This window comes from Lissotriton vulgaris, chromosome 3_1, assembly GCF_964263255.1.
Source record: "Lissotriton vulgaris chromosome 3_1, aLisVul1.2, whole genome shotgun sequence".
Taxonomy (NCBI): Eukaryota; Metazoa; Chordata; class Amphibia; order Caudata; family Salamandridae; genus Lissotriton; species Lissotriton vulgaris.
In genome coordinates this window covers 518,592,457-518,605,892 of record NC_141689.1, presented here as the reverse complement: position 1 = coordinate 518,605,892, position 13,436 = coordinate 518,592,457, and the positions used below count along the sequence as shown (strand labels likewise).

The following is a 13,436-nucleotide window of genomic DNA, read 5'->3' as shown; positions in this document are numbered from 1 at the left end:
CCCCCTAGGTTAGGGGGGAACCCCGAAATCATCAGCTCTCTCATTGCCTAATGTTTTCATTGTAACAGTTCACTTTCGTGAATTGGTTATATGCTTTTAAGCATGTAAAATTGCTTTTTCAAAGCATCTGAGTATGTTGATTTAGCTGATACGCTACATGATTAAGCACAGTTTTGGTACTGTTCTACGTGCAATTTGCAAAGTACGTAATAGTACAAACTTTGCATGCTCCGTTAGTGTAGGGTAGTAGTATGCCCAGGGTTATTCAAAATATTAGAGGATAGCTGTTCCCAACGACGAGCTAAAGTGCTGTTCCTTAGCCGAGGTTTGTAGAATCCAGGTGAGGGTGGGTGGGCGCCCAGGTTACCAATTAAACTTGAGGAGTAGGGGGTTATGATCCGAGTGTGTGCGGACTAGGTATTCTGTATGTTGTATCAGCGGGAGTAACACTAAGGACCCCACTAGCCTATCTAGTCTCACATGCAACTTCTGGACCGCCGAGTAATATGAGTATATCCGAGTATCAGGATTAGTGGCACGCCCTATGTCTATTAGTGCCCAGTATGTCAGCCGGTCTGTGAGCCATGCTGCAGTGGTCCTCGTGAGAGGCAGAAATGATCTATCCAGTTCAACATCTAATACTGAATAAAGTCTCCTCCTATGAGGCAAGTTTCCCTGTGAGGCTATCTAGGAAGGCCGACTGGTTGATATTGGGGCATAAACGGAGCCCAGGAGATTCGGCTGACCGTTAAGTCTCCCGCTAACAAATACATATCTGCCCTTCGGGTCAACCAGTGTCTGTTCACTCACAAATGAGACTCCTGCTCTTATCCAGACAAATGCACCCCGTGCATGAGCTGAGTAAACTGTGCCATGCGTGTGTCCCCTCCATCTACTTCGCAGTCTACCGAGCTCTGCCTGCGACATGTGCGTCTATTGAGGAACGCAATGACAACTGCTCTGCACCGCATTTAGGCGTAACTAGATTATACGTGTTGGCGTGTGTATACCTCGCACATTCCACGTAATTATGTTGTTGTAGAGGCGTTCGTCCAAATTGTGAGGCCCAACTAGGGGCTAAAAATAGAGGAAAATCAATGGTCGAGTGACGTCTAGTGGGAGTACTTGTGGTACGTGTGCAGTGTGTGTCGGTCTTCCCCTTAGTGTCAGGGTGTAACCGGATATCCCCGGTGCCAATCCGTGAGGATAAGAGTAATGTGAGCAGTGCGCGCATTGTGTCTTCCTAGCAGCGGTGGGAGCTGCTCGCTGCGATGTATAGGGCATGTGTGGCCGCCATTGCCGCCTGTAGGGAATAGGTGACTGACTAGGGTGTCAAACTTAGTGCAATACAGGGTTGGTGCTGTAAATACTTGCGGTTGATGTGTTCAAGTCACAGGTGTTAATTAAGAGTCATTTAATTCCATCCACCGTTTGCGGGGTGACTTCTGGCATTGGATATTCTTCAGATCCATCCAATTTGGATGACACGTAATCACCAGTATCTGAGAGTCTCAATGGACTATGAAGGCGATCAGGATTGGGAGTTAGTGGTCCCAACGGCGATACCATGTGGATCGCCTCTTATCATTCAGCCTGTCTCTATTCCAGGTTAGAAGAGCTGGAGGTCGCCTGGCCCCTATATGGGGTCTGTTCCGCCTGCCGCGTCGACATCGTCTCCTGCCCAACGTCCTTAGTTCGTCTGACCCAGGAGGCCTCGGTCCAGACAGTAGGCCCGATTCCTCCAACCAGTCCCAGGTGTCAGAGGGGGAGTCGAAGAAGAGAGATGCTCCGCTTGCGACCACTCGCAGCTTGGCCGGAAAGAGGAGTGAGCAGTTGAGGCCTAGTTCACGCAGTTGTTTCTTCACCGCCGCGTACGCACTTCTGCGGCGCTGCACTTGCGCTGTGAAGTCTGGGAAGAACATGATGCGGCTATGGTCTACTGTTAGGTCTGCCAGCTTGCGGGTTTCTCTGAGGATCGAGTCTCTGTCCCTGTAGTTGAGGACTTTGAATAGGAAAGGGCGTGGGCCCGGTGGTGGTTTCTGTGCAGGGACTCGGTGAGTTCTTTCGATTACTAAGTGGGCAGACAGCGCACCATCCGGGAGTAGTTCTCTAATCCAGCTTTCGGCGTACTTTTCCGGGCAGATCCACCACGCGGATGTTATTGTGGCGGGAGCGCCCTGCATCCTCCACCTTGTCTTCCAGGTCAAGCATACTGTCTATAAGGTCCTGAAAGGCGGCCGTGTGACTGAGTGATTGGCCTCAGTTTCGCAATCGACTGTTCCTGTGAACACACACTGTCTCCGAGTTTCTGGTGATCGGCGCGCCATAGGTTAAAGTCTGATGTGACTATCGATTTTGGACTCAAGTTATGTGCGGGGATAAAAAAAAAAAAAAAAGTTATGTGCGGGTATGGTCCAGTGAGGATCCTATCTTTTCTACTGCGGCCATCACCGAGTGAAGTTTGGTGGCCAACGTAGCATGTGGTGTTTCAGTGATTGTTCCTCCTTGCGTCGTTGATTGTTCTGCATTGCTGCTACGTACATTAAGGTGCTGATTGGTGATGGGTAGGCGAACCATCGCCAGTTGTTGCGCCGTTGGCATCCGGCACTCGATTGTGGGGGCCAATCTAGATGTCGGGCCTTCTCACGTGTGCGCCCTTCTGGTGATGTCCGGTCTCTTCTGCTATGGGTCTCGGCATTCTCTAATTGACGCGCACTTTTCCCGTAGGTCACCAGCTAATCTAGTGTGCTCAGGTCTTCGTTGTCGCGCGGCGGAGACACAACCGAGGGTGGACTGGTGGCCGCTCCTAGCAACCCACACACAGCAGTTGCCCCGAAGCGCGTGGGGGGGCAGGGATGCTGGGCAAAAAAGTTTCTGGATCCAGTCTCACGCCTGGGGATAATTCTATGTTAAGGAATCTGCGACTAGTAGTCTATCAGATGCTGCCTGCGCCCAGTTGACCTGCCTTGACATCAATAGAGCAGAATATGCAGCACTTAGACTTTGACATCGCTTTAATGTTGGGTGCGATCGGGCGCAGGAGCATAGGTCTGGGGAACACCCAGACTAAACGCCATCGAGCCGTGGGACCAGCAGGAGCCCCAGTGGGGTACATAGCCCTGGAGTATATCCACCACTTTTGATCCCTTACTTCTCTAGGTGCTGGTCATCGCTCCAGTCCTTCAGTTCCCTGGCATAGTTGAGAATTTAAAGCTTCCGAATCTCACTGCAAAAAACACGGAGCATTGCGGGTGCAAAGATTACTATTGCTTCAGTAAGGTAGTTCTTATGTCTGCTCTTTCCAACAGGCTTTTTGTGAACTTCACTTGGGCCAATTACTTTGCCAATTGTATCTCTAAGGAAGACAATGCTACAAAACTAATTTTTAAAATGGTATTTTTAAATAGTATGGTTTGGCATATTGTAGTTGTGCAACCTTTACTTTTAAACCGCCTCAGTCCCTGAACTTGGACTACTTTTTTTTTAATAAAACCGATGGAATCTACAAATATTTTTTTTTTTTACTTCCCTCCCTAGCCCAGCCATTTCTATGGGACACTTAGCTGCTTTCCCCTCCTCCATACCTCCTCTTCGAGTTTTTTCCACTCACTCTTAACTGTATTAGTAAACATATGTATTTTAAATCCTCACACTTGAGCCCCTCATCATCTTTTGTTGGGTAATAGTTCTTTTGCTCCTGCTCTGCATCTTTTGACATAGTCTCATAAATCGCCAAAATATGTCAGGTCCTCTAGGTAGGTTACTAGGCAGGATCAGCTTGTACTTAGTTAGATAGTTCCGGGGGGACACCTTCTACCTTTCATTCAAAGCTAAAACCCAATTCGCAAAGGGACCCTCAAGGCGCCTCCTTCAGCCTTACTCTCTTTAACTTCCATGTACCCCCTTGGCCCACCTAATTCAATACAATATGTTTTATTGTATGTGCTATGTAGACTGCACTCAGCTTCTAATCAATGTCAAGCCACCAGATAATTTCCAGAAGGTCATCCCTAATGTTGTTTCCCGGACGGGGAATCATTTCCACAGCAGAATACAGGTAAGACAAAAATTCTCATGGTGAGAGGTCTTGCTTGGTCAGTTGATTTTTTTTGTCTACCCAACTAGGGGCCCTCCGCTTTGACATCTTCCGTTAATAAACCTTGAATACATTTTGATGAGAATCTTTCTCTTTCCACCCAAGTGAACGAGCGATCAACTTTTTTTCTCATCTTTATCTCTACCCAAATATTCTCTCACCCCTTCCATTTTAATAACATTTGATTGTCCAAGCAGCCACATGTACCAGTTTGAAGTACTGCAACACTCTCTACAATGACTTCCTCTTCATCTTTTGCAATGCCTTCAAAGTATCTATATAGAAAGCGGTCATCCGACTCATTTTCAGTCTTCCTGGCTGTTCTATGTCCGCTTATAAAAAAAATACTTTCTCCACTGGTTTCTGGTAGCCAAGAGCGTTATTTTTAAATCCCTTTGCTTAGTCAGCAAGGCTTAGCATTACACTTGTCCAGTGTACCTTCTTGAGTATGCTCAGTACATTCCCGAATGCACTCTCACATGTTCTTCCTTGTAGCTTTTAGTTATTTCTTGAATATCCTAGTCTGGTACCAATGGCCATGCATTTTCTTTACTCCCAGTCGAACAATAGAACTCTCTTCCAGCAGACCTCTGGTCTATGTCTACTGTTCCAACCTACTAGAAAACTCTAAAAAAACATATTACATTACATTTGTCTCTATTTTTCTCATCTGGTTAATTGGTTTTATCTTCTCAGCGTCAGGGCACCTTTATGGTAATCGCATGCTCTAACAAACGTATAAATGAAAATGGTCAGAGAGGCATCCAAATTGGATCATCCAGAGCAATGCCAATCACAAGAAAGTCCACTGGTGATGAGGAATACAGTTGCTTCTCTGACAGTATCTTGAATCAATGTCAATGTAACACCATTAAATGTCTTAACATCAGTCTGCTCGAGGGGTGTGATGGTGACTATTCAATTGTTGGCAAGTGACCAAGCACCTTTTTTGTCTTCAATGTCAACACTGTTTATGTTAAACCGGAATGTTGGAAATGGCATGATTGGTCATGATTGGTGTCTCTTCATCGCCTGGACCTGCCTCAATAGGATTCCTTTGTAATAAATGGCATGATCACCGTGGAGGTCACCTAGTCAGTTTCAATAATTTTAAATAACATTCAGTCCTCAGTGGTACATAAGGCTGGAGGTAGACTACTTCACAGAAGTGGTGAATGTCAGACTGCTTTCTTTCTATCTCAGTAAGGATGCTTATCAATAAGTGTTGTAAATATTTTTGTCCACCCCAAGCGTGGAAGGGTATTCTCAGATGTGAGACCCTTGCTCATTGCACCATCAGGATTACAGCAAACCGGGCCGAAGACGGCTGTAATGCCAGAAACCGGTCCCCGGGAGCTTGTGTCCTTCCCAGTGTAAGAATTGGCTTTTGTAGTTTGGTTTGCCCTGTTCCCATCATGCACTGGGACAGGAACAGACTAATTTGCATACAGCCAGGTTCTGAAACTGGGATGGTGCAGTGAGCTAAAAAACGGTGTTGGATCTAGCCCTGATCTCTTGACTGGGTGAGAGCTTTCTGCTTAATTCAGAGACTCTGTCCTTCACCACCCCTTGTTGTAAATATTTTTGTCCACCCTAAGCGTGGAAGGGTATTCTCAGATGTGAGACCCTTGCTCATTGCACCATCAGGATTCAAGCAAACCGGGCCGAAGACGGCTGTAATGCCAGAAACCGGTCCCCGGGAGCTTGTGTCCTTCCCAGTGTAAGAATTGGCTTTTGTAGTTTGGTTTGCCCTGTTCCCATCATGCACTGGGACAGGAACAGACTAATTTGCATACAGCCAGGTTCTGAAACTGGGATGGTGCAGTGAGCTAAAAAACGGTGTTGGATCTAGCCCTGATCTCTTGACTGGGTGAGAGCTTTCTGCTTAATTCAGAGACTCTGTCCTTCACCACCCCTTGTTGTAAATATTTTTGTCCACCCTAAGCGTGGAAGGGTATTCTCAGATGTGAGACCCTTGCTCATTGCACCATCAGGATTCAAGCAAACCGGGCCGAAGACGGCTGTAATGCCAGAAACCGGTCCCCGGGAGCTTGTGTCCTTCCCAGTGTAAGAATTGGCTTTTGTAGTTTGGTTTGCCCTGTTCCCATCATGCACTGGGACAGGAACAGACTAATTTGCATACAGCCAGGTTCTGAAACTGGGATGGTGCAGTGAGCTAAAAAACGGTGTTGGATCTAGCCCTGATCTCTTGACTGGGTGAGAGCTTTCTGCTTAATTCAGAGACTCTGTCCTTCACCACCCCTTGTTGTAAATATTTTTGTCCACCCTAAGCGTGGAAGGGTATTCTCAGATGTGAGACCCTTGCTCATTGCACCATCAGGATTCAAGCAAACCGGGCCGAAGACGGCTGTAATGCCAGAAACCGGTCCCCGGGAGCTTGTGTCCTTCCCAGTGTAAGAATTGGCTTTTGTAGTTTGGTTTGCCCTGTTCCCATCATGCACTGGGACAGGAACAGACTAATTTGCATACAGCCAGGTTCTGAAACTGGGATGGTGCAGTGAGCTAAAAAACGGTGTTGGATCTAGCCCTGATCTCTTGACTGGGTGAGAGCTTTCTGCTTAATTCAGAGACTCTGTCCTTCACCACCCCTTGTTGTAAATATTTTTGTCCACCCTAAGCGTGGAAGGGTATTCTCAGATGTGAGACCCTTGCTCATTGCACCATCAGGATTCAAGCAAACCGGGCCGAAGACGGCTGTAATGCCAGAAACCGGTCCCCGGGAGCTTGTGTCCTTCCCAGTGTAAGAATTGGCTTTTGTAGTTTGGTTTGCCCTGTTCCCATCATGCACTGGGACAGGAACAGACTAATTTGCATACAGCCAGGTTCTGAAACTGGGATGGTGCAGTGAGCTAAAAAACGGTGTTGGATCTAGCCCTGATCTCTTGACTGGGTGGGAGCTTTCTGCTTAATTCAGAGACTCTGTCCTTCACCACCCCTTGTTGTAAATATTTTTGTCCACCCTAAGCGTGGAAGGGTATTCTCAGATGTGAGACCCTTGCTCATTGCACCATCAGGATTCAAGCAAACCGGGCCGAAGACGGCTGTAATGCCAGAAACCGGTCCCCGGGAGCTTGTGTCCTTCCCAGTGTAAGAATTGGCTTTTGTAGTTTGGTTTGCCCTGTTCCCATCATGCACTGGGACAGGAACAGACTAATTTGCATACAGCCAGGTTCTGAAACTGGGATGGTGCAGTGAGCTAAAAAACGGTGTTGGATCTAGCCCTGATCTCTTGACTGGGTGAGAGCTTTCTGCTTAATTCAGAGACTCTGTCCTTCACCACCCCTTGTTGTAAATATTTTTGTCCACCCTAAGCGTGGAAGGGTATTCTCAGATGTGAGACCCTTGCTCATTGCACCATCAGGATTCAAGCAAACCGGGCCAAAGACGGCTGTAATGCCAGAAACCGGTCCCCGGGAGCTTATGTCCTTCCCAGTGTAAGAATTGGCTTTTGTAGTTTGGTTTGCCCTGTTCCCATCATGCACTGGGACAGGAACAGACTAATTTGCATACAGCCAGGTTCTGAAACTGGGATGGTGCAGTGAGCTAAAAAACGGTGTTGGATCTAGCCCTGATCTCTTGACTGGGTGAGAGCTTTCTGCTTAATTCAGAGACTCTGTCCTTCACCACCCCTTGTTGTAAATATCAATAAGTGAAGGCATTTTGAGGAACATTGAGGACAAAAAACACCACACCTTTAAGATGCTACACCAAAGGAAAAATGCAAAAGTGCATCACAATATTAAGGGGAAAATGAATTTGGCAAACATTCAGAGAAAAACTCCCAGAATAGGGTGACAAAACCACTTTAATGTGCATAGATCCTGCTCGCTCGAATGTGAAAAATTAAATCACTCTTGATGAAACAGCCCTGTAAGGAACCATGGGAAATTGAAGCTGTTGGCTTTCTTATACATACAGCATGCCTTTCAGGTAGCATTTTCCTGAATGTTTTCTTATAGTTATTTTTCTGGGAGGCACTGACGTTTTAGGTATTGTGTACTGGATTAAATTGAGCAGTATTCAAAACTTTGGAGAATTTAGCTTTAAGGTGAGATTATTTTTTTCTAAATAATCTGCCTTTTAGGATAGACTGAGAATGTTCCAGGTTCCCAACATGTATGTGGCTTTACGGCAACATTTAGAACCATGATAGAAAATCACAAAATACAGGTAGTTTTAATGGGTGCTGTGGCCATGGATTGTCGAAGTGGTATAACAGGACTTTATGGGGATCAGAATTTGCTGGAAATGAAGATCTATGTTCTTGCACATATATGCAGACATTTTGGCACTGTGAAACTCTGCTCTAGTCAATGAACTCCTGGCCAGTTGATGCAGCGCCCCATAGTGTAAAGGCTTGGGAGACCTCACTAAAACACCCAGCCTCACCTGAAGCAATCTAATTACCTCAGGACAATTTTGAAATGCTCTTTTTGGTTACAATATTAGAGTCAGGGGTTCCTTCTCAAATCACTATTCACATGGAACACAACCAGTGGAGTACCTGGTAATCAGGATTCAGATAGGATAAAATAGCCCCTTTACTGATACGAAGGATCAATCAAAAAATCTTACTGGCATTACGCAAATGAGCAAAATTGAAAAAACTCTAGGACAAAAGGCGTGGTCATCGGATTATTGTTATTTACACACAACCAAGACAACCATAAAGTAAAGAGTCTCTCTGGGATTAAAATGGTCTCCGTTGTGGCTCAACCTCAATCTGATTCAGCTGCCTAGCTCACTAATACTGGAACAGAACCACTAATATTGGAGGTTGCTTTGTAGATTAGCCACATCAACTAATTAACTTCAAATAAAAAATTGTAAATCACCTAACAAATTGCATACATACCGTTTGCTACATATGTAATCTTGCACTGGATATTATCCCTGCTTATTTCCCGATTAGCTTCTGGTGGGCTTACCAGCGTTTGGCAAATCAAAGCAATGTTGATTTTGGCACGAACGCATCGGTTACTAAGCTGTAAGAGAATAAGAGTATTAATAGAAATGCGAGACCACACCAAAAAGTCAATTATTATAAATTATCTAGATTAAATACAAAGGAGGAGACAAAATCGTTTTTGACAAGGGTCAGAGAAAAATACACTGAAATCATTTTACCAAGAAGGCACTAGAAACACATGGGAGAAGGAACCAATAAGAACAAGTTACCTATCTTGGGTAAAGCTCTTCGTGATTGATACTCTACCTGCATACTCATCAGTTCAAGAATATCTCAAAAGTGCAAGGCTTGATAGGGAAATTTTCGCACGAGTGCTCCTGTGCACTTCACACGGCACCTTGAGGCTCGCATGCACTTCATAAGTGACTAAGCAGAGCTGCATATAAGCACAACACCTGCCCACCAAAGTCAGTTTCTTGCAGGACTCTTTCTGCGCCTTCTGAGGTGGTGTACAAAACAAATGGAGACATCAGTGAGCATATTTTATAACCTGAGACCTTTTAGATGGTGAGAAGAGACCACTCCACAGAACAGGGAAGTTGGACGACTGAGTTATTTGTGGTAAGGTAGAGTATCCATCAGAAAGAGCATTCGTTTCCTGATAGTAAGTAAAATGTTCTTCTAAGAGATACTTCTAACCACCTATTCCTCACATTTAAAATAGACACCAAAGCAGTACCTCCTAAAGTAGAAGGTTTGTGGAGTGGGCTATAACCAAAATTGCCATAGGACCAACCAGTCGAACGCTCTTCTCATCAGACCCCTACCATAGGAATACCTCAAGGGAATATCCAGAAACATTTTAATTGAGAAATCAAATTGAGAAATCTGTATCCCTGCATAATATTATCAGAACTCGCTACTAGAAGTTGAGTTTGCCAAGGTGGTATTTAGCCACTTTGGTGCAGATAGGTCACCAATACTAAACCATGTCACGAAAATCGATGGGTGAGGTGCCTAGCCATATCTTTCTGGATTGCACCTGTGGTGTTGTATGTTTTAATAGGGAGGTTGATACATGTACTCGCTCATAAGTAATTATATATATATATATATATATATATATATATATATATATATATATATATATATATATATATAAATATATATATAAATAAATGAAAAAAACATAGGTTTCAGGCTTTATATAGTTAGGAATTAGCATTTAAAAAACCTTTGAAATTCACTCAATAAACTATAAGTTTTAGGGGTGTTATAGTTAGCTGGACATTTCACTCATACAAAACCATTGAAATTGCTCCTATATAGTTAGTTGGACTAACTAGGTTTCGCGCACCCGCAATCCACTGCTGATGATGTCACATATTACATCATTCATGACATGGTCAGTGACATCACTGATGACATCTCAAATGACATCAGTGATGACATCACTGATGACATCATCCACGTGACAATCACATACACCTTTTCATACGGTGGCAGCCAATCAGCATGCAGCTCGTGCACGTAGAGGTACGCGCATGTACGTGTACCGTCCGCATACGGTACGCGTAGGGTACGCATACGGGCAAGCTCATATAGATATATATGTGTGTTTGAAGATAATTTTCATAAAAACCACTGGAGCAATTTTCACCAAACATAGCAAAGGCACATCTGCGTACCAGTCCCTACAATTTTGCCAAGTTTGGTGTCATTCCGTTCAGCGGTTCGGGCTGTGGACTTGTCAGACCGTCCTATGGAAATTAACATGGGGAAAACACGTTTTGGGACCCCCCTTTTTTCTCAGCCCCCACTTCACGAATCCACCTGAAACTTTCAGGGAAGGAGCGGAGCTGCGAAAATTTTGGAAAATTACACGCAAATTCCTCAACCGGCGCCAAAGTTATTCCCAATCGAATGTCGCGGATTTCCTATGGTTACTAGGTCCTAACTATATATACCTACTGGATATATATATATATATATATATATATATATATATATATATATATATATATATATATATTCACTCCTTCCACCAGCCGTCGCTCCTCTCAAACACCTCGGGTGCCTCCTTACCGCACAGTGGGGTGCTTCAATATTTAACAACACACGGTCCAAATCCCTCGGACCGCTTCTCAATTAAGGGCACTCCAAGCTATATCAGATAGTTTTAAATGCCATATTTATTTACAGCGCTGCAAAATCTAGTCAAAAAACGCGTTTCGGCGTTGCCGCCTTCGTGGAAAATTACACGCAAATTCCTCAACCGGCGCCAAAGTTATTCCAATAGAATGTTGCGGATTTCCTATGGTAGCTAGGTCCTAACTAATATATATATATATATATATATATATATATATATATATATATATATATATATATATATATATATATATATATAATATATATATATATAAAATCTCTGATCAGGATTGTGCTGAAGCTCAGAATGAGTGTAGGGATAGATTGCTGAGAAGGGGCTATCTACCTGAACTGGTGGACAAGGCAATAGGGAAAGCCAATGAACCTGGTAGATCGAGGGCATTGGTAAGTACATTGGAAAAGAAAGAAACCGAGCAAAATGAAACCAGACTAATCTTAACCTACAGTAGTCATCACAAAAGTATTCGCAAAATTGTGAATAGCAAATGGGCCTTAATAGCCAGTGATCCTGTTTTGGGACAACAAATGCCCCATTCTCCTAGCATCACATACAAGAAGGCTAAATCAATGAGCAACCATCTCATTTCTAGTAGCCTAGAGGTTAGGATGAGTAGTTCATGGCTCAACAGCAACATGGGGGTCCTTAAGTGCTCTGTTTGTAAAACACGAAATACAGGACTCCCCTGAGTAACCCACTATCATACAGAGTAAGTTGATCTGCAAAAAGGAGTACGCGGTATATGTGCTGGATTGTCCTTGTGGCCTGCGCTATGTTGACAGCACTAAGCTTCAGGTCCACAAGAGGATACTCCAGCACATACGGGCCATTACGAACGGCGATACCGCGTACCCGTGGCAAGACATTTTAAGGAATTGCACAACAAGAATACAGCAGGTCTGAAATACTATGTGATAGACACAGTCCCACCACAGAGAAGGGGTGAGGACCGGGAGACTCTGCTATGAAAAGTAGGGACTAGGCACATAATTCTCATGGACTGTAAGACACCGCACGGATTGAATACAAGTGAAGATTTTTACACCTATCTCCAGTAGGTCATTAGGACCGAAGAATACATACTAGCTGCCTCTTAACTCCCTGATACTGTTTTTAATCTTTGTTATATAATGTCATTTTGAATTGTTAGTTTTTACACATGGTTTGCACTTTATTAATAATTTTTTATCGTACTCCCATTTGCGATTTGCACAAGGACAAACGGATCCAAGTGGTTAGATATCCATAGGCCCACTTGGGCGCAATTCTCCACTTCAACATGGATATACCAGCGAAAGGCTGGTAGATTAACATAGACATTTAAATGCTGTTCGCTCACGAGATAAAAGTTTTAAAAAGATTTTATTAAATATAAAATCATTTTATATGCTGCTATTTAACTATGATTTTTATAAATTGGAATTTGATTGCTATCATCATGAGCCATTTTACAACAGCATAACATTGTGAATCTATTTAACCGTAGTTATGTAATTAAATATTTATGTGATTTATATAATATTTATTATATATGCTGTTTGAACCTATGAGATATATTACCATAGGAGGTGAAATGGTTGTTCAGCATTATTGTATTTTACAGGCATCGGAACTACTCATGATTTGAACTACTATTGTCAGCTACATAGTATGTTTTCCATGTTTATTACAAGTTGGGAAGTAAGTCATTCACCAGCACTTTAAATAATCTCCAACTTTCTCACTCATGTCATGTGATCAAGGCCCCATGAGGGCTGAAACGCGTCATGGCGATGGTGTCGGGCATTCAATAAAATATATGCACAATTCAATTGGGTTTGCCTCGTCTACTTTACAGAGCGTGATTGTATCTGAAGGACGATTAATATTATATATATATATATATATATATATATATATATATATATATATATATATATATATAATAAAGTGCAAATAACAGTTCCAGCATATCAATGATTACACAACTCCTACAACCATAAAAAAATGCATATATGTGTATGCTCAGAGCACGACTCAGAAATGATGATAAATTGAACCTTTTGAGAATGCTATAAACAGAAGTAGCTATTTCTTCCTCCTATGCTGTAATCTGCACAAGTGTGTTTAGATCGTATAATCCATTCCCAAAATCATGCTGAATAACCTGCAAGTGTAACTTCAAATAACTGTTTGACAGATCTTTAATTAACAGCCTAGTACATACGATATACTTTTACCATAAGTCAACAGAGAATGAT

The 13,436-nt window shown here is 43.3% G+C and overlaps 1 protein-coding gene across 2 annotated transcripts in view; it reads right to left on the bottom strand.

Moving 5' to 3' along the window:
* The window catches only part of CERT1 (ceramide transporter 1), an 881,084-nt gene that overhangs the window by 109,693 nt on the left and 757,955 nt on the right, over positions 1 to 13,436 (bottom strand). For both annotated transcript variants that reach the window (XM_086960766.1, XM_086960767.1), the window contains one exon: positions 8,973 to 9,102. In XM_086960766.1, the coding sequence (XP_086816892.1) occupies positions 8,973 to 9,102 (130 nt within the window). The remainder of the gene's footprint in view (positions 1 to 8,972; positions 9,103 to 13,436) is intronic.